We start from the raw sequence: 21041 nt of genomic DNA on the forward strand, positions 1-21041 counted from the left end.
TACAGCTGCACTGCCCTGCACCCAGACACTTACCATGGCGAGGGCTGCAAAGGTTTCTCCTCCAGTGAGCTCTCAGTCATCCTCCAGTCCTGACCACCTTCAATCTCTCTGTGCCTGGCTCCTGTGCCCTCGGTGCTGCAGGCAGAGCCCTCAGCCCTGCTGCGTGTGCAGAGGAGCTGCTCCTGGGCAGAGCTGTCTCTCTGCAGCGCTGCCGCTGCCATGAGCTTCCTGTGTCCCAGGAGCCCAGCCCAGCTCAGCAGCACAGGAGCAGCCCAGGGCGCTTTAATGACCCCTCTGGTGGGTTTGGTGCTGAGTCCATGGACCTCAGACCCTGGAGGAAGGTGATGAAACTTCTCAAGAAGTCAAAGTTAGATTCAAACTCCAAAGTTTCTTGCAGCATTAATGGGCCCCACTGAGGGAACCTACTGGGAAACAATATCGAGGTTTGGTTAGAGAAGAAAACTGAAGGTCAGGAAAAGCAAAGTAAAGATATCTCTGATGCTAAGGAAACCTGGTTGTGTTTCTTTAACCAAAAGCCAAGTCCTGAACCTGCCTTGGCACAGCCCTGCACTCTGCAGTTCCTCCCTGCTGCTCCAGACTGGGAAGCCGCACACTGGCACCCAACCCGTGTGTGTGGGTCACACCAGTGCTGAACCGAATGGGATGAGAACTGCAGGTGTCTGGGTCCCCACGCTCCTCCTCATGCAGCCTCGTGTGCAGCTGCCTTGTTCATGGTGAGCGTGCAACACGAGCTGCTGTGGGGACCTTGTAGTGCCCAGGCCCTTCTCCTCAGGGTCACTGAGAACTCGTTATTTCACCTTGTCACAATTCAGAGATTTCTGATGGGCGAACACCAGATATTCACAAGGTCTGGACTCTCCCTGGACTGAAGTTCCATTTGCTCAGCTATTAAAGTTTGCACGCAGATGGCTTATCCTGATGAGGGTGTCTCTCCCAACATAACGGCATGAGGCGTTATAGGACATTATAAATATCATCTCCTGGGTAAAAAGTAGGGTCTTGCTTGTCTGATACTCATAATGCCAGAGGTCTGGAGTCAAAGGGATAGCTTCCCTTCATATCGTAGGGCAGCAGGAATGTGTGGAGCTCTGCCTGGGGACAGACAATGTCAGCTGAACGTTGAGGAGTCAGCATGAGAGGGCAGAACAACATGGGCAGTGTTGTGGTGACTGGACATCAGCTACAGACTCACTGGTGAGGAAGAGGAATGAGATGAGGCCTCCTTCAGACAAATGAAAGAAGCCTCATGTTTCCAGGGCTGTGTCCTCATGGCAGACCTGAGATATCAGAATATCTACAAGGTACCAGCCGTCCAGGAGGGTGTTGGAGCCCATTGACAACACCTTCCTGACACGGGTGACTGAGGAGTCAGTGGGGTGAGGTGCCCTGTGGGACTTCACACTTACAAACCAGAAAGAGTTGGTCAAATTGGAACAGTCAGGGATGGGAAAGTGGAGCTGAGGCTCCTGGGAGATGAGAACAAGGCCAAGAGCAGGATTTCAGGAGAGCAGGATTTGGCCTGCTGAGTGACCTGCTTGGGTCCTGTGGGATATGACCTTGGTACATGCAGTGCTTTTCTCTCCCATCTCCTCCCTCCTCTCTCCCACCTGCAGTTGTGCAGCGTTTTTTACCCTTTCTCAAATACAATATCCCAGAGGTGCTGCCAGCATCACTGAGTGGCTCAGATTGGGCAAGGAGTGGGTCCATCTTGGAGCAGCTGAAATCAGCTCTGTCTGACAATGGGATGATGACAAAGCTCCCCTGGATTGCTACCTGCAGGGGAAGGGCAGCAAGATGAGCTGACAGAGCTTCACTTGCAGTAAGAAACAACACAGGGTGAACGTGGGCCTGCTGCTGAACTTTGTAAGAATAAAATCAGACAGGACTGAGGTTCTTCATGGCGTCTTTGCCTCCATCTTCACCAGCAAGGTCTCCTGGGACTTGGTTCCTGAAGGCAGGAGTCTGGAGAACACCCAACAGTGGATGGGGCTCAAGTCAGGGGGGACCTGAGCAAACTCAAACACCATTACAGAACAGGAGATGGGTCACTTGACCAGCTCCTGAACACAAGTATCACTGTGCTGTGGCACCTGAGATTGCCAGTAACACCCACCTCTTGGTCCAGAGGAGTGTGACTCCTCTTGAGGTGTCCTGGCCTGTCTCCTCACTCACATGGTGATTTAGTTACGCACTTTTCTGAAATATTCTGTCTTTCCTAGGAGACAATCCACACCAATATGAACTGGAGGCTGCTGATGCCACCTGTTCTGGAAAGAGAGGGAAGGGCGAGCAGGGAAGGAAGTAGAAGAACTTTGGCTTTAGTGCTATTTATTGTGGAAATGGTCTCTGTTTGGCTATTCCTGAAATCCCCCTAATCATCCACACTAGACTTGAAGCCTCTAGGAAAATGATGCACAGAGCGTTGGCTTTAAGAGCATTTTGTATGTCAATGAGCCCTCTGGTGCCATGATCCTGAACTGCAGCTACTGAAAGAATGAACAAACCTCTAATGAAGAGAAAGGCAGAAGCAAACCTCGAGTTTCTGAAAGTGTTTGGCGCCCCATGAAGGGCCATCACTGACACAGTTGTGAAGGAAACAACCAGAGCAGGTCCCTATCCCTGGAGGCTGCTGAAAGGAACACCTGGAGACACTGGTTCCGTGTGTTGAGGGCCATGTGGAGGTGGCTCTGGTGCAATGTCAGCCCTTGATGCTTGTTCATCACCAGAATGGCTGAGCCCTGACCCCTGGGACCTGGTAGATTTTTCTCCAATGTTTTTCAAGGCTTTTCCTGTGGTCAGTGTGAGTGTTTTGTGTTTTGGGGGTGGTGTTTATGTCAAGTGCTGTTGCTTTAACTGCAAGGCTCTGGTTTTCTGTGGAGTTGGAAATGCCGGTGGGTTCCTTATAACTCATCCAACTTTTTTCATAGACCTGGCAATGGTCACCAGTCACCTCAATGTCCCAGTCCCAAACTTGCTTGAATCCTCTGTTTGGATCCATACCCATCACTGCAGGAGGTTCATGGATCCACCAGGCTCATGGATGATTCCTGAGGACCATCCAAGTGTGGGCAGTGTAAGAGAGGAGCAGAGCAGGGTCAGCTCATGGGCCATGAGCGAGCACAGCCACCCCAGCAGCAGCCGTTCCCCATCTCCCAGGCACAGCCATGCCCACAGCACGCAAATGGCACTGCCATACATGATTAGCCCAAGAGAGGCCTTTCTTCCTTCCATATTCCCAGGAAAATCTTCCTCCTGTTCCTCCTCCACCTGCAGACATCAACTGCTTTCCATTGCTGGGCTCAGACATGGCTGGAAGGGTTCACTGAAGCCATCAGTCATCTCATTGCTTCTCCCTGACATGCCCTGACCCTTTCCCACACCTACAATGGCCAATCACGGCTGCTCAGGCCTCCCGCTCTTCAGAAGAGGCCTCGAGCTTCTTGGTTCTTCCTGGTGCTTATTATGAACATCCTCGCTCTCTCCACAGTTCACGGTGAGCTTTCTTGTCCATAACAGCCCCTTTATGACCATGTCTCACTAAATGCTTGTGTTTGTATGATCATTTGTGCAGAAAGGGCAGTCACAGGACAGCACCCAATATGTCAAAACTGATGCTGAGTGAAATGCCGTAAAGCCCCGATGAGTTCCCCTGTGTCTGTGTCTCTCCTGGAAGGAGTCTGTCCCGAGAAGGGGATCCAGCTCCTGCCACTCTCTGCAGAGGCACATGAGCAGTGTCCATCACCTGGGGACACAAAGGGTGACGTTTGCCAGACCACCCGTCATCTGAACAACTTAGATGTGTGCTTGTGGATGGCGTGTGGAGCCTTATAGTGCAAATACCTATTTAATTGTCATTGTCAGAGGGGCTACCACATATGCAGAGTACTATTTTACAGATATTTAAACATAAGCATATACAACTGACTTCCCTAGAAAAATTACACAAACATTTGAAGGATTATTCATACCTTTAACATGATTATCCTCAGAAGGCCACCAGCTTTGCATCTCAGGAAATGGGATCCAGAGTCCAAGGGCAGGATGGTTTGGGCTCTGTGCTGGGATGTGGAAACTGAAACGTGCTCCCATCTCCCAGCCCCCTGCCCTCCTCAGTGAGGGTGTGAGACATTCTGCCAGCGAGGGCTGAACTCACAGCCATGACCAGTATCTTATGTCCAACTGCAGCCAATGGTGTCCTGCCAGCTCAGGATTGGAGCTTCCATTGCTGGAGGTGTTTAAAAGATGTGCAGATGTGGCGCATAGGGATATGGTTTATTGTTGGAGTTCTTATGTGGAGTTCTTACGTTGGAGTTCCATGTTCTTTTGTGTCTTTTCCCAACTAAATGATTCTATAACGCTGTGATTCTATGATTGGAGTTTAAATAATTTCAATTCTCACTAACCGTAGCTTCTGTCCAGGGTGGCTCTTGTGTGGCACAACTGTCCTGGCTCTCCAGGCAGGTTGGGCACTGGGTTGGTGCCTGCACTGGAAGTTTTTCCCTTCCTTAGGTAAAAGACTTGGGTCACAGATGTTTGAAGCAGTCCTGTCAAATGCTGAGCGGGCTGAGCTTTGGAGCCAAGGGATGACAGCGACATTCTCAAGGATGTTTTTGAACAGTGGTACTATCACTAATAACAGCAACAGAATACTCCATATTCTTGGTTATGTTGATGAATTAAAGCTCTTTAATTTCTCTCTCAGCAGTCATTCTTACTTCTCAAAATACATATTGCACCTCAGCAGTTGGCCTCTTGTATGAAGTTCTTGGAACAGTGCTTTCTCCCACTTCCACCTTTTTATTATTGAAAGAATACACCTCTTGTTCAGAATTTTTCCCAAATCATCCCTCGTCCATCCATTTTCTCCCTTTTTTTCTGGTGTTGGGGGCAGGTGGCATAGGGGAGTTGTTTCCTTTGTAGCCATAGAAAGCCAAGGAACAGATCCCAGCTTAGTGAAAAGGCACAAAGGAAGCCAGAATCTTTATGTGGTGTGCACTGACACAACATCATTCCTTACATTTCTAATATCTGAAGTCCCAACTGTGCAGCAGAGATTGGAGTTATAAGACCCATTTGTCTGCCCTGTTTGGCACCATGTAAAATGGAACTACCCCAGTCAAGAGGTTGGTTTTGATTCTCTTCACAGCCTGAAGCACCACATGGGTCAGGAGATGAACCAGGATGCTCAGAGAGGATTAAAAATTCTTGGTTCTTAAAGTTCAGGTGTTCCCTGGAATCTCAGCAGACAAGTTGTGCTAATTGCTCGGTGCAAGGAGCTGGTCAAGTGCCTTGTCTCCATTTCTATAATGATGGATTTGATGTCTGGCTGTTGTGCAGACTCTGTACATGGATGCTGACACCTCTTGAAAAACCTGCTCTGAAACGGTTAACCAGATGAGCAGTTCTTTCTGGAAAGGCATTAGGACAACAAAAAAAGAAGATTTTGGGCACTTGTAATGCAGCCCTAGACCTTCTCTGTATTATTCCTGTGCTCAGGGAGAACCTGAGAGCTGTCCTTAAATTGAAAACATGAAGGGGAAGGAAGGACAGCGTCATTCAGGCTCCAAGGGAGCTCAGGAGGCATCCTGACCAACCTCCTGCTCACAGCAGGGTCAGACCAGATTGCTCAGGGCTTTATCCAAACACATCTTGGTCACATTCTGGGACAGAGTGGGTGCGCACTCCTGGGAAACAGCTTCCAGTGCTGGACTGTCCTCAGGACTGGAAAGTTTCTCCCTTTCTACAGCACCTTTCCAAGCCCAACCATCCAGATTGGTTTTACCCATCTGCTTGCACACTGACACAGACACAAGAATATTGCAGAGGATGATGCTGGATTCCTTGCTGACTTCCAGGTAACGGACCATCTATGTTCTCCCCACATCCACAACCCTGTCCTTTCCTCACAGAAAGCAAAGAGGACGGACAGGCACAACCTGCCCTGGGCAAACCCCGTCACCTTCTCTTCCAGACACCCAGAAATGGGGTCCCAGTGGCCATGCTCTGGGACACAGCCCTTAGTTCCCCTGCTCACCCATGGGCCATTTTGAAAAGTGCACACACTGTGTGAGAGCTGCCAGTGCTCAGGGAGTCCCCCCAGTCTCCATGAGCTTTCCAAGATGGTGCAGAGTGGCCTCACTGTGACATGGTCCTGCTGTCCCAGCTCCTGGGATGCTGCCCCTGCTGTCCCATAGACTGCAAAGGATTGTGTTAGTTCCAGTGACCCCTGACTTGATCCCCATGCACTGCTGGTTGTTCTGCCTCCAGCCACAGAGGCCTGGGAGACCTTGCTGGTGTAGAGTGAGGACAAGAGGACACAGAGATTCTCACCTCTAATTGAATTCATTAGTGTTTACACAGTGTCTTTGTTTCTCCTTTAACTGTTCCTGCAGTAGTAACAGCTCATTATGGGCCCTTGAATTTCCTTACAGGTCTGGACCGAGTTCTGATCTGGACTGTTACTGTGCTTGGAGGCTGCTGTCCTTGAGACCAGATGAACTCACTCCTGCCACCCTGCCTGGCAGTTCATTCCACCCGTGTCACAGCTCTGTCTGCAGCACTGACAGCTCCAGCTCCCCAGTCAGGTCCCTGGCTGAGGACATGGCCTCACATCTGGGCTGAGCCACCCCAGCTGTGGCACCAGCCCAGCTCTGACCTGCACAGGAAACCTGGTACCAAGTGTCCAAGAGCCCATGTGTGCAAAGGCTTTGCTGCAGAGCACAGATATGACATGACCCAAGACTGATGAATGTTTCTGTAGACCTAGGAGTGTAAAACCAGAACAAAATGCCTGAATTCCTTTAACTGAAGATATTCCTGCCCTAGCCTGGAGTGATTAGATGCTTTGCTGTAACATTCCTGGTGTCCTGTCTAATGATGATAAAAGATGATTGTCATACCGATTCATTTTTTTAAATGAAAAATACAATGCTGGAAAGAAGTGTCTCCGAAGAGGAGAGAGAATCAACATTACTGATAACTTCAGCTTCAAAGTTGTGCCCCTGGAGCCCCAGGGACACCTGGAGGAGCCCAGAGGGGACAGAGCAAGGGACATCATGGGCTGCTCCTGTGCTGCTGAGCTGGGCTGGGCTCCTGGGACACAGGGAGTTCATGGCAGCGGCAGCGCTGCAGAGAGACAGCTCTGCCCAGGAGCAGCTCCTCTGCACACGCAGCAGGGCTGAGGGCTCTGCCTGCAGCACCGAGGCCACAGGAGCCAGGCACAGAGAGGGAAACGCAGTCTGGGCTGGGAGGATGCTGAGAGGTCACTGGAAATTAAATCCTCTCCGATATGAAGCCTGTGGCTCCAAGGCATTGAACCTGCAAATCTTGGTAGGATCTCAGAAAGTTGTCACACTGCAGAGCCTGCGAGAGATGTAAGTACAGCTGTCAGAGGTTCTCTGGTCAGAGGGGAGGATGTGCTGCAGAGCAAGGATTGCCTTCTGCATTGTCAGTGACAAGACATGAATGCTGCGTTCTCCCCAGGGTGGCTGTTGGGTGTACATGTCAATGTGCAGGCAGGGGTGCCCAGGGCTGTCCTGCAGAGCAGGGTCCCTGCACCCCAGGGCTGTGCCGGGCAGGGACTCTGCTGCCTGCCAGGGTCAGTGCTCAGCCTGCCCGGGAGATCCCAGCAACACTGAGGGGAGAAGCTGTGCTGGAAAGAGCAAACTCTATTAGCAGTAAAGTTGCTTCTGCTGTGGAGAGGGTGCTGTGTGGGTCAGGGCTGCTCACACATCCAGATGACAGCCAGGATTATTCCATGGGGATGCCTCAAAGAGAAGATCATTGCAAGGATTACCAGGCAGATAAGAATCTTTCCTGAGCTTGTCTCTTCAGTTTCCTCTCCCAAGGGCTGGGGGGGTGTAGGAAAGCATAAAATGAAAATGAGCTCTCATGCTGAAACAAGTCACTGAGACTCCTGAACTGCAACTCTGAGTGATCAGTACATCTGCCAGAAGGCTCATGACATCCCTTCCCCACCCCTCTGCCTGTGCACAGCACCTGCATCGCCTTGGCTGGACCCGTCAGCCTTAGTCTGACCTGTCCTGTTTTCCAGCCTGCAGACAGGAAGATGCCCCCAGGCAGTGCCTGTGAACAGGCAGGATCTGTAGGGCCAGAGGGAGGGCACAGAGGGTGGGATGGTCTGTGAGCACTGACAGGGAACAGACATGGACAGGGAAACACCTCCCAGGGGAGAATCTCCAGGCAGCAGGGAAATGATCAGAAATGAGAGGAAACCGAACCCGGAATTGTTATGGGAGGGAGAAGAGAGAAAAGTCCCTGTGACCCCCTGCAGGTCAGATCCCTCCTGTGAGCAGCCCCCTGGCCTCCTGTCCCACCCAGCAAAGCCTCTGCCCTCAGGGCCGGGGGCTCCAAGGCATGAAGCAGCTCCTGTGCAGCCAGAGCTCCAGTTCCTCTACAGAGCACAGGGGCTGAGAGCAGCTGCCCGGCACTGTTGGTGTCTGGGAGGTGGCTGCACAGCTGGGGAAGGGGGACGCTGTCTGAGTGCCCGGCTGCCTCTGCCCTGGCCTCTCTCACCCCCACCCTCACCGCATTTTCCTTCTTGCTCCCCTGCTCTGGGTCACTGCTGTTGGCATCTTGTTCTTGCTGTCAGGCTCTCTGGGGATGGCAGTTTCAGCTGCAGAGTCACAGCCTGATCTTATGGGTCCTTTCCTGCAGGTGTGTCCATGGGAACACATGTCCCAGCTTTGCTCTGACCTGTGGGCTGTGGGCAATGCACTCTGTGGGGCTGGGGAATGAGCTGTGTGTGCCCTGGGATAAAAGTGGCGTGCTGAGACCTTAGGAAAGGGTGAGACCTGTCACGATCTGAGGTGGATCCCTCTGCTCTCAGCAGTGCCTGGTGGCTTTTCATGGTAACATGGGAGTGTGATCAGCCCCCATCTCAGAACGGTGCCAGCCCAGGGCAGTTGTAGCAGGACAGAGGGACAGAGCAGCTGCCCTCACTCTGCACTGACCCACAGGCACCCTCTGGTCTCGCAGGACTCGCTCTGTTCTCCCTGAGTGCAGCAGAAATGCTGAGGGTTTGTGACACCCAACAACACTCTGCAGTGAATATAGGGGGTGGTGTAAAAAAACCTGGAACTCCTCAACTGCCTTCACCATGTCTGTTCCCTTTCACTGGGAAAGCAAGTGTTGACAGCCCTTCTGTGTTAGCTGAACCAGGACAGTCCCCACTGTTCCCTGGCCCCACTTCTGCAGAGCTGGGCTGACTTATCGACGGCCCATGGGCAGAGACCCTGCTCTTGGTTGCACATTTTCCAGCCCCAAGCAGGGCTGCAGCCACAGTGCTGAAAAAGGTACTCCTAGAAAAACACAAGAGTGTCTGTGCGTGACAGGGGAGAGTCTATGGGAGTTGGTTTGATTTTTGTCAGAGAACTCTGCCCTGGATTCTCACTGTCTTTTTTTTTTTTTTTTTTTCTCATGACAGCGCCCCATGTTCAGGAAAAGCAAATGTCCAACAGCAGCTCCATCACCCAGTTCCTCCTCCTGCCGTTCACAGACACACGGGAGCTGCAGCTCTTGCACTTCTGGCTCTTCCTGGGCATCTACCTGGCTGCCCTCCTGGGCAACGGCCTCATCATCACCACCATAGCCTGGGACCAGCACCTGCACACCCCCATGTACTTCTTCCTGCTCAGCCTCGCCCTCCTCGACGTGGGCACCATCTCCACCATTCTCCCCAAATCCATGGCCAACTCCCTCTGGGACACCAGGGCCATCTCATACTCAGGATGTGCTGCACAGATCTTTTTGTTTGCCTTCTTTGTAGCAGCAGAGTTTTACCTTCTCACCGTCATGTCATACGACCGCTACATTGCCATCTGCAAACCCCTGCACTACGGGACCCTCCTGGGCAGCAGAACTTGTGTCCACATGGCAGCAGCTGCCTGGGCCACTGGGTTTCTCACTGCTCTCCTGCTCACAGCCAATACATTTTCACTGCCCCTGTGCAAGGGCAATGCCCTGGGCCAGTTCTTCTGTGAAATCCCCCAGATCCTCAAGCTCTCCTGCTCACACTCCTACCTCAGGGAACTTGGGCTTATTGTGGTTAGTGTATTTTTTGACCTCTGGTGTTTTGTGTTCATTGTGGTGTCCTATGTGCAGATCTTGAGGGCCGTGCTGAGGATCCCCTCTGAGCAGGGACGGCACAAAGCCTTTTCCACCTGCCTCCCTCACCTGGCCGTGGTCTCCCTGTTCATCAGCACTGCTTCATTTGCCTACCTGAAGCCCCCCTCTATATCGTCCCCATGGCTGGACCTGGTGGTGTCTGTTCTGTACTCGGTGGTGCCTCCAGCAGTGAACCCCCTTGTCTACAGCATGAGGAACCAGGAGCTCAAGGATGCTTTGTGCAAACTCATATCTTATTGTTTTGTAAAGGAATAAACCACCCATCTGCTTCTACATAGGTGTTTTAATGTAGCTAATTACAGGTCCATCCTGTCATCTGTATTTTTTGTTGTTATTGATTGTGTTCTTATTGCGATAATGTTGTCATCTCCTTTCTAATTCACTATTGGCTTTTCTTTTATAACTGTTGGCTGTGCAAAGGAGGAGCCGTGCTCTCCTTCTCTCCAAACAAAATAAAAGGCTCTTTAGTGACTTGTTTATCACTATATCCTTCCTGCAAGCACATTTTTAGAGCTCCAGGGATGGTTCCTGTGTTCATGAGAGGAGGGTAAAAGAGTCCACCCTGGCAGCCCTGCCAGGGAGCAGCAGCGCTTGTTCTTCCAGAGGTGTTCTGGTTCCACTCCACACTCTCCTTCTCATCCCTAGTGTGGGTGCAAGGCCTGAGTGCTCTGGCAGCTTGGTCACCGTCCTGCTGTGTGTCAGTGCTGTGGGCGCAGGCAGGGACAGGCAATGGGCACTGCTGTGACAGAGCTGGCCCCAGAACAGCCTTTCCAGATAGAGAGGTGATCTCCTATGGGCAGAGCTGGAAGGTTCAAATCTTCATCAATGAATAGTTCAGCAGTACATGTTTGCCTTGTAGAGATGAGATGTGAGCACGCACATCATGTACGTGAGGTTACATGAACCTGAGTGAGCACAAACACCATCAACTATTCCTTTCCATTCCATGAAGACCTGTGAGACAGACGAGATCCTGAGGTCACTTCATTTGGGGAGGAACAACCTATGGAAATCACCTGAATGCTGCACTGGGTTGTGCTTCCTTGAACTGAGCTCCCTGTGTCCATTCCTCATGACGTGGGACATGTCAGATGAGTGCAGAGCAGGTGACACAGCACAGAGGTAAGATGTGTCCTGTTCTTTGGGAGTGGCAACAGGAGTCCAGAGGGACACTGTGACTCCTGCCTCTGTGTGTAAAAGGGACACACTCTGTCTCTGAGCATCCCTGGGTGAACAAGGAGTCCTGAGACCAACTCAGATATGGATGCCTGACAAGAACGCTGATATTTCTGTGTGTGACTCCAGGAACAAACCCCACTGGATCAGTGAGATTCATCTCAGCTGCCTTGAAAACGATCACTGCAAGTGCTCCAGACTGCTCTGTCACCCTTTCTTGTGATTCCAGATTGTGATCTCAAAAGTGCCATAGAAACCAGAATGGTTCTGGGGTCCTAAGGAAACGCAGACCTCAAACCCATCTTCAAGAAGAGCAGGAATAGGAACTGGGATAACTACAGGCTGGACACCCTTCCTCTATCCTTGGGAAGGGGATGGGACAAGCCTCCTGCAGCCATTTCCAGGAATGTGAAGGACAAGGAAGGGATTGCTGAACCCAAAGGGACAGGGGAAAGAAAGGCATGTTGTGTACAGGGCGTTTGCAAGGCTCAGACATGGTCTCCTTCTGGCCAGAGTGGTGTTGATGGGGCTCAAAAAGCGGGTGCTGGGTGGAAAGTTGGCTGAACCATCCAGCACAAATGTCACCAGTGGTACAAAGTCCTGTGTGTAGCCAGTTACTGGTGTCATCCCTCAGTGACCAGCACTTGGACAACACTGTTGAACATCTTTATTCTCCCTTTCCAAGATATAAGAGACAGCACTTTAAGTGCCTTTGAGGATGATGCAAACCTGGGTGGACGCCTTGAGCAGCCTCACCTGGTTCACCCTGAGCAGGAGAGTCAGACAAGATGAGTGAGACAAGGGCTCTCTGCAAACCTGAGTTATTCTGTGATTTGACAGAATTTTTGCCTTGGACAGGTTTCTGCAGAGAGAATAGGTGGAAGAATAGGAAAAAAAAAAAAAGGCAAAAGAGGACATATGTGCTGTGTTAACAGAAGTACAGCAGTTCCAGTGAGGAGAGCTTTTCACTCTCATTGTTAGTAGGAAATGTATTGGAATAATTTGAACAAGGTGAGGAAGCGAGATGGGTGTCTACGGCATGTGAGAAAAGAGGGGCAGGGGTAGAAGTGTGTAGAGCACCGTTCAGTGTTGGTCAGGTCCTGGGTGCTAAGGAGGGGGATGAGTGTGTGTGGTATTATGAGGTCAGTTGTGTCTCAGACACTCATAATCCAGGCCGAATCATGTGGCTGTGAAGGGACAGTGCGGTCAGTTCTGTGTCTGGAGGTGACAGCCCAGCAGGGACATGGCTGGGAAAGAACCTCTGCCCAAGGCTCCCACAGGTCTTACCCAGGAAGAGAGACGGGTTGTCATGTCCATCCCACCTGAGAACATGACGGGACATGGGCAGGGACATGGTCGTGTCTGTCAGAGAAGCTGAAAGGCCAGCAGCACTCATGGGATTTAGAAGACCATGGCGAGGTGACTTCTCTCTGGTCAGGTAAAAGACCACAAGAAGCCTAATGGGTTGGGTTCCCTGCATGAAGGGCAGTTTATGAGATGGTCGAGCTTTTCTTGATAGTGGGAATAAGAAGGAAACAGAAAAAAAAAATATCAGAAAGTACAGTTTGGAAGGTGAGGACTGGATATGAGGAGGAAGAAATGTCACTGGAAGGGCAGTGCTGTGGTGCAAGAGGTGACCCAGAGGGAGCTGGATCAGCCCATGGTTTGTGTTCCAAAGAGCAGCCGGTGAGGATGCAGACACAGCAGTGAAGGTGCAGACATGCTGGGTGAGAGCAGGTGGGAAGCGAGATGGGTGTCTGCAGCCTGCAGGGAAAGAGGGGCAGGGGCAGCACCGTGTGGAACAGCCTGTGGTGGAGATGGCAAAGGGCGCTGTAAGGCTGGAAGGGACCCACAGAACCCAGGTCTGTGTCCCCTTGGCCAGGGCAGTTGTCTCTGCCACTGGCACCAGGAGCAGACATGTTGTCCTCATGGCACTGGGGCCTCGGTGCCTCCTTGCAGCCCCATGGGGAAGCTGGAGGTTGTTGTCTCAGTGTTGTCCTTCCCTGGGCCTTGCACACCCACATCCCACGGTCCCAGGAAGAGCCCTGAGCCGTGTGTGAGGGACAGGATCCCCCTTCCCATTGCTGGAGCTCATGGCTCCTCCTTTCTGCTTCAGAAAGCAAAACAAGGGGTTTCTGAGCATCAGAGCTGAAGAAAAGACTCAAAGGAGACCTCATGGTGGCTACAGCTTCCTCACAAAGAAAGAAGGAAGGGAAGGTACTGATCTCTTCTCTGTGGTGACCAATAAAGGAACCCGAGTGAATGGCAGGAAGATGTGCCAGTGAAGGGTCAGGTTGGACTTGAGGAAATGGTTTTTGACCCAGAAGTGCTGGACACTGAACAGGCTCCACAGGGAGGTGTCACGGCCCCAACCTGACAGTGTTCAAGAAGAGACTGGACAACGTCCTCAGACACACGGGGTGACCTGTGGGGTGTCCTGTGCAGGGACAGGAGTTGGACTCCATGATCCTTGTGGGTCCTTCCAACTCAGGACATTCTATGATTCTATGAAATACTAGGTCAAAAGTCCATGTTTTCATTGTCCAGATGAAATGTAAAACATACACATCATGTGCATGTCCACTGTGTGCATGTGGTGAGATGAACCCAAGGGAGCACAAATGCCATCAGCTGTTCCTTGGGGTGCCCTAAAGGTCAGTGGGACAGAGATGGTGTTTGGGGGTCTCTTCCAACCTGTGTTATTGTAGGATTCCATGAATCTTTTCCTTGGAGATCTAAAATGCCCCAGAGTAAATACAGCAGCTCCTCTGAGGAACGTTTCTCCACTCAAACCCTTGATAGGAAATCTATCAGATACATTTGATGAAAGCAGCTCAGTTTGATCTGCTCACACACTGGACCACAAGGAGGGTGATGGTGGGTACGATGTCGTGTGATCACTGTGTCTCAGGAACTCATAGTCCAGTAGGAACCAATGTCTGTGGAGGGGACTGTGAGGTCACTTCTGCCTCTGCAGGGGATTGGCCAACAGCAGGAACACGACTGAGAAAGGACTGTGAGGTCACACACACCAGACAAGCAATGGGGCCCAATCAGCATGGCTTGATGAAAGGCAGGTCCTGCTTGACCAGCCTGATCTCCTTCTGTGACAAGGTGACCGCTGAGCAGATGAGGGAAAGTCTGTGGTGGGCAGTGAATCTGCCACACGGGCTGTGGGTGTTGTGTCCTTAGACTGCAGTGAAGCCTTTGACACCGTGTCCCACAGCATCTCCTGGAGAAGCTGCAGCTCGTGGCCTGGATGGTGTATGTGCGATGGGTAAAGAACTGGCTGGAAGGCATTTTAGAGCCATTTGTCCCCTTCCTGTTCACATGGCCATCCCATGAATGCATCACTGCTCTCTGCCCCAGTGTAGACAGGCACAAGGCCTTCTCCTCATGGACCTCTCATCAATACCACTGTTTTCTCCAGCACCCTCATCGTTGACTTTGGGATGCCCAGAACAGCCCTCACAAGACAGTTTGACAAAGCCTTTTTTCTACACCATCCCCACATCCCTGCTCAATCCCCTCATGTACAGTTCAAGGACCAGAAAGGTTGGGTACAAGCGGGACATTGAGAAAAATGGTCAGGAAAGCTTTGAGGTGCACAGAGAGCCCATCACCATGTTGGCAAGCTGCTCTCTCTGAACAAGCCCAGAAGACCAGCACAGCATTTGCTGTGTCCCAGAAACTCGCCTGGAAGGTTGAGATATGGAGAAATGGTTTGGTCTGGGAAGGGACAGACAGGAGCTGGTGGAACTGGCTGGTGTGACCATGAGACGTCTCTCCAAGACCTCAGAAAAGTCCTGGCTCTCAGGGAGGCTGCATGGTCCTCTGAGAAAGAAAAGAGCAAAAGTGACTTATCATGGAATCATAGAATAATTGTGGTTGGAAGAGACCCTTAAGATCATCAAGTTCAACCATAACCTAATTTTGGCCCTAAATCATGTCCCTAAGAGCCCCATCTATCTGTGTTTTAAACACCTTCAGTGATGGAGACTCCACAACCTTTCTGGGCAGTCTGCTCCATTGCTTCAAAACCCTTTCCCTGAAGAATTTGTTCCTAATATCCAATCTATACCTCCCCGTGTGCAACTTGAGGCCATTTCCTCTTGTCCTATCACTTGTTACTTGGGAGAAGAGACCAACACCCACCATGATAAAACCTCCTTTCAGGCAGCTGTAGACAGTGACAAGGTCTCCTCTCAGCCTCCTGTTCTCCAGGCTGAACAGCCCCAGTTACCTCCACTGCTCCCCATCCGACTTGTTCTCCAGACCCCTCACCAGCTTTGTTGCCCTTCTCTGAACTCACTCCAGCACCCCAAGGTCTTTCCTGTAGTGAGGGTTCCAAAACTGAATACAGGATTTGAGGTGCTGCCTCACCAGTGCCAAGAACAGAGGGATGATCACTTGCCTGGTCTTGCTGGCCACACTATTCCTGATGCATGCTGGGATGCTGGTGGCCTTCTTGGCCACCCGGGCACACGCTGGCTCATGCTCAGTCACTGTCCATCAACACCCCCAGGGCCTTTTCCATTGGGCAGATTTCCAGCCGCTCTTCCCTGAGCCTGTAGTGATGCCTGGGGTTGTTGTGACCCAAGTGCAGGACCCAGCACTGGGCATGAAATTGAACAAGTCCAAGAGTTGGATTGTTCACCTGGGATAGAGTAACACTGAGTGCAAGTGTAGATTGGGAGAGAGTGGCTGGAGAGCAGCCCTGCAGAAAGGGATCTGGCGTGATGGTTGGCCACAGGGTCAATAGGAGGCAACACTGTCCCCCAACAGTCAAGACAATAGTCCCCATCCTGGTGTGCATCAAACACAGCATGGCCATGTGGTCAAGAGGTGACAATGCTGCTGTATTCAGCATTAGTGCGGCCTCATCTTGAGTTCTGTTTGCAGTTCTGGGCCCCACATATTTTTACAACAAGGACGTAAAGGTCCTTGAATGCAGCTAGATCATCCCCAAGCCCATTGGAGGCCCTTAGGAAGAGTTCCTCTCTCCAAATATCCAGCCCAGCTTGTTGCTGCATGAACAACCAGGAGAAACTGCCCCAGGACCCTCATCCCAGACTCTATCTCCTCCACCCCATACAGGCAGTGGTCTCCCCCTTGGCTCTGAGGTGGTTCCAGGGACCCAAGAGACACCTGTTGGGTGGGGATATGGTGTCCTTCAGTGCTCCTCATGGTGCCTCCTGCTGGGCTTTGTGCCACTGGTCACAACCCCCTGAGCCTCGATGTTCAGCCAGTTCTCAGTGGTGCTGAGCAGGAACATGCCCATGAGCACATTGGGCTGCACTGGGAGGAGCGTGGCCACCCAGACAAGGGCAGTTATTGTCCATCGTGACTCAGCACTGGTACGGTCACATCTGGAGCCGTGTGTCCCAGTGTGAGGTTCCCCATTCTGGAGGAACGGGAGGAGCTGTCGTGTGGCCAGAGAAAGTCTGGGTCACGTGTGGAGATGTTGAGAGACCCAAACTTCTTTAGCCTGGTGAAGGGGAGCCTGAGGAAACGTGCTGGTTTTACTGAAATTGGATTAAGTTTCTTCATGCATTTTGAACCTCTCTCCTTCACAGCCAGTACAGTCTTTTGTTCAGATTTACTATGAGAATAATGAGGTAACGCTGTTTCTTCCCTGGGATAGAGTTCATTTTGTCTTCTAGCAGCTTTACAGTGTTTGCCATTTGCTATGAAAGGAATGTCAGAACTCACTGGTATCTTGACTGTTGTCAGGGAAACCAAGGACTTCTTTGGCCATCCAGACACAGATGAAAATTGACAGGAGGAGACAGAGACAGGACAGCGCCTGAATTGACATGCAGGCTGATCATTGAAATATTCGCTATGATTCGCGTCATGCTCAGTCTAAAGCTGGAGCCGGCTTTGGGGCTTGTTACATCCGTTACTTTGGGTTTTGCAGCTGGTTTGGTCAGTTCCATTCAGAAGTTTCATCCTGTCAGGAGTTCGATGTCAGTTCGGCCTTTTGCCGTTCTGCCATTTTGCCGTTGGCCTTTGGGCCTTTCTGCCTGTTGCCCTTTTGCTCTCTCTGGCTGGGATGGGCTGTTCAGGACCAAGGTGCTCCCTTCTGCAGGACTGGCTGCTCCGTTTGACTGGATTTACACAGGGGATAGCACTGAATGTATTTTCTTAATTTAATTTATCTATTTCTGTTTAATTTACCTGGACTATTGTCAGTGAAACCAAGGACTTCTCTGGAGTGCAGCTGCATGTTCAAATTGGTCAAGCAGGCACAGACAGGACAGCACCTTGACTGACATACAGGTCAATCAACAAGCTATTCTCTGCCATTAGCGTCATGCTCGCTATAAAGCTGGAGATGCCTTTTCCAGCACCTTAGTTTTGGTTTTCTGGCTACATTGGTTAGCTATGTTCGGAAGTTCCATTCTATTGCGAGTTCAGTGTTAGTTCAGTTTTATGATGTTTTGCTGTTTTTCAGTTGGCCCTTGGGCCTCTCTGCCTTTTGCACTTGTACTTTCTCTTGCCTGGATCAGCTGTTCAGGACCAGGGTGCTCTCTTCTTTTGGGCTGCCTGTTCAGCACAATGGGAGTTCTGTGGGGGATTGCACTTAGCGTCATATATTTTGCTTTATGTATATATTAGTATAAGTACATTATTAGTAGTAGTGTATTATTTTTATTGTCTTATTAATTTTTTGTCTAAAATCACAATTTTCTCCCTTCCCATTCGGTTCTCTCCTTTATCCCACCTGGGGCCTGGGAGCAGGATGTGAGCACCTATCAAGGACTTAGTTGGTGGCTGTGGTAAAACCATGACAAGAATGGGCAGTTGTAGATTCAGAAATCTTGAAAATCACTTTCCAAGATGGTGTCAATTTTTAATTTTTTTGTTGTTGTTGAGAAACAGCAAGAGAAACGAACATCATCAGAAAATGCAGCTCTGGAGGTCCAGAGTGGAGCTCAGGATAAAGAAATGTCATTCTGAGTGCACTGCTGTGATCATTCAGAGGGACTCTGGATCAGCCATGACTTTGTGTTTCCAGGAACAGGTGGTGAGGATGGAGAGACAGCAGCACAGGTGGGGACACACTGGGCTGGGAACAAGGTGGGGAAGCGCATGGGGTGTCTGCAGCCTGTGGGGAAACAGCCACAGGCCTGGGACAGTGCAGGATGGACTGTGGTGGACATGGCCAAGGGCACTGGCAAGGCTGGATGTCCCTGAAAGAGCCAAGGTCTTTGTCCCCTTGGCTATGGCTGATGTCCCTGCCAGCAAGGCCTAAGAAAAGGCACAGTCATCATGGTCATGGGGCTTCTTTGCCTCCTTGCACCCTCTCAGGGAGACAGGGAGGTATGACACCATTGTCCTTCACTTGGCATCGCACTCCTCACAGCCCCAGGAAGAGCCCTGAGCCACACGTGAGGGACAGGATCTCCCTTCCAGGGACAGGGGCTCAAGGCTTGGCCATTGTCCTTCATCAGACAAGCCAAGGGCTTTCTCAGCATCAGAGCTGCTGCACTTTGCCTGTGCCTGATGCAATCACTGCCTCCAATTATCTGCTCTAACGAGTCCCTGGGAGGCTTTGTCAGTAACAGCCCTCAGTGGGGCCCATTAATGCTTCAAGGTACTTTGGAGTTTGCTTCTGGCTTGGACTTCTTGAGCAGATTCTTCAGTCTGTGCTTGGTATCTGAGGTTCATGGACTCAGCACCAAATACGCCATGGGGTTCACTAAACGCAGAAAGGCCTAACGAGCATTGTTTCTTTCTGTATTTTTTTTAAACCTTCCAGATTTGTAGAACTAACTGTAGAGGTTTCAATGGGACACTTGCTGAGGAAGGTTTCAAAGATCTAATGAAGGAGGTTTATTATTTCAAGGTTGTTTTCTGACATTTTCCAGTGTATAGAAGAAGTGACAGCAGCATTCTACACTGGACATTGATCCCGAGGGTCTCCTGAAGACATCTGGACAGGCAGGAGAACAGTCCTTGAGGCTGGACACTGTATGGACAACCTGGCTCCTCACCCCCGCCCCTAGTCTGCCGGTTCCCTTCTTGGCCACCAGAGATTGCATCACTTTTCCTCCATCAGACTTCTCCACTGAGCTCTGCAGGAGATGCTGCAGCTCCTGTGCACCAGCTCCACCTGCTCTCCTGTGCAAACATGGCACAGTTCAATCAACAGCAAAACACTTTCCTCAGCTGTATGTGTAAGTGGATCTGATGAGGTCCAGCATCCACAAGGGACACCCACACAAGAACTGCTTTAGACAGAGAGACAGGAGAGGATAGAAATAAACACAATGAACGTGTTGACTGCCATGTCAATTAGAGCTCTGAAGAACGGGGCAAGTTTGTAACTCCCTGAAGCTCAAAGCAGAAACCAGACAGTTGAGAGGCCACTGAATGACCAAAGAGCAAGTGGAGGAGAAACCTGAGAGCACTGGGAAGGGCAAACGTCCAGACAGTGCTGGAAAGTTGTCATTGGACAGGGACATTGAATCAGGAGAGGTGGGAACTCCTGAATGACAAGGGAGATGAAATCAGAGAGTGTTGGTAATAGAAGTACAGGGGAAGACCAATATTTCTTCTCCTACCCTTAGTACATCAGTCATCAGCTGTCTCACCATAAACAGCCAGTGCCATTTTAGGGCCCAGTGTACCTGAGGTGCTGGCCTGGTACTGGCATCTATCACACAGGACCTGGGGAGACCAGAGCACCGTGCAGTGCAGGTGGAGCCTGGGCAGGGGTTCCCAGGGCATCTACACTGGCACCAGGTGTTTGTGTCCCTGGAGCTGAACACATTTGTGTCCTAAATCCATGCCAAGGTCTGGAATACTCTTTCAGTAACTGACATCTGATGGGCCTGCAGGCATGAAGCCAAGATCATGTTGTTTCTCGCACAGCGCCCCATGCCCTCTGAACCTGCCCTGCCCAGGACTCCTCACACGTTGCCCAGAGCGAGTCACACTGAGGTGTTGGCTGGTTCCCTGGCTGGGATGCTGGTTTAGATGGTCACCTACAGCACAGGTGGATCCTGCCCCATCATCGCCTGCTCTGCTCCAGTCTGAAACAGAGCCCAACATCACAATGGGATCATGAGAGAACTGAGGCTGAAGGGACCTCAGGAGTCTGCAGTCCAACCCGTCACCAACTGGGTCACACCAAGGTGTTCAAGCCTTGATTCAATCAGAGCTTTAGCAGGACTAGAGAAGTGATCACCCCTTTGTACTGGGCACTGGTGAGGCTGCACCTTGAATCCTGGGGTCAGTTTGAGGCCCCTCATGGCAAGGAAGACATTGAGGTGCTGGAGAGAGTTCAGAGGAGGGTGTCAAGGCTGGTGAAGGGTCTGGAGCACCAGTCTCACGAGGATCAGTTGAGGGAGCTGGGCTGTTCAGCCTTGAGAAGAGGAGGCTGAGGAGAGACCTTATTACTCTCTACAGCTGCCTGAAGGGAGGTTTTGTCATGGCGGGCTTTGGTCTCTTCTCCCAAGTAACAAGTGATAGGACAAGAGGAAATGGCCTCAAGTTGCACACGGGGAGGTATAGATTGGATATTAGGAACAAATTCTTCAGGGAAAGGGTTTTGAAGCAATGGAGCAGACTGCCCAGAAAGGTTGTGGAGTCTCCATCACTGAAGGTGTTTAAAACACAGATACACGGGGCTCTTAGGGACATGGTTTAGAGCCAGATTTAGGTTATGGTTTGACTCGATGATCTTGATG

General features: G+C 51.0%; 2 protein-coding genes across 2 annotated transcripts in view; both read left to right on the forward strand.

Moving 5' to 3' along the window:
- Nucleotides 1-21041, forward strand: part of LOC308052349 (olfactory receptor 14A16-like) — a gene marked incomplete at its 5' end in the record, with an annotated part of 255248 nt that overhangs the window by 200339 nt on the left and 33868 nt on the right. The gene's annotated exons all lie outside the window — the stretch shown is intronic.
- On the forward strand, nucleotides 9257-10422 carry LOC308052355 (olfactory receptor 14A16-like; the record flags this gene model as incomplete). Its single annotated transcript, XM_080364438.1, has 1 exon — nucleotides 9257-10422. The coding sequence occupies exon 1, from the start codon at nucleotides 9385-9387 to the stop codon at nucleotides 10420-10422; it is 1038 nt and encodes a 345-aa protein (XP_080220564.1). The 5' UTR covers nucleotides 9257-9384.

Source organism: Nesoenas mayeri (genome assembly GCF_963082525.1).
Source record: "Nesoenas mayeri genome assembly, contig: SCAFFOLD_40, whole genome shotgun sequence".
Classification (NCBI taxonomy): domain Eukaryota; kingdom Metazoa; phylum Chordata; class Aves; order Columbiformes; family Columbidae; genus Nesoenas; species Nesoenas mayeri.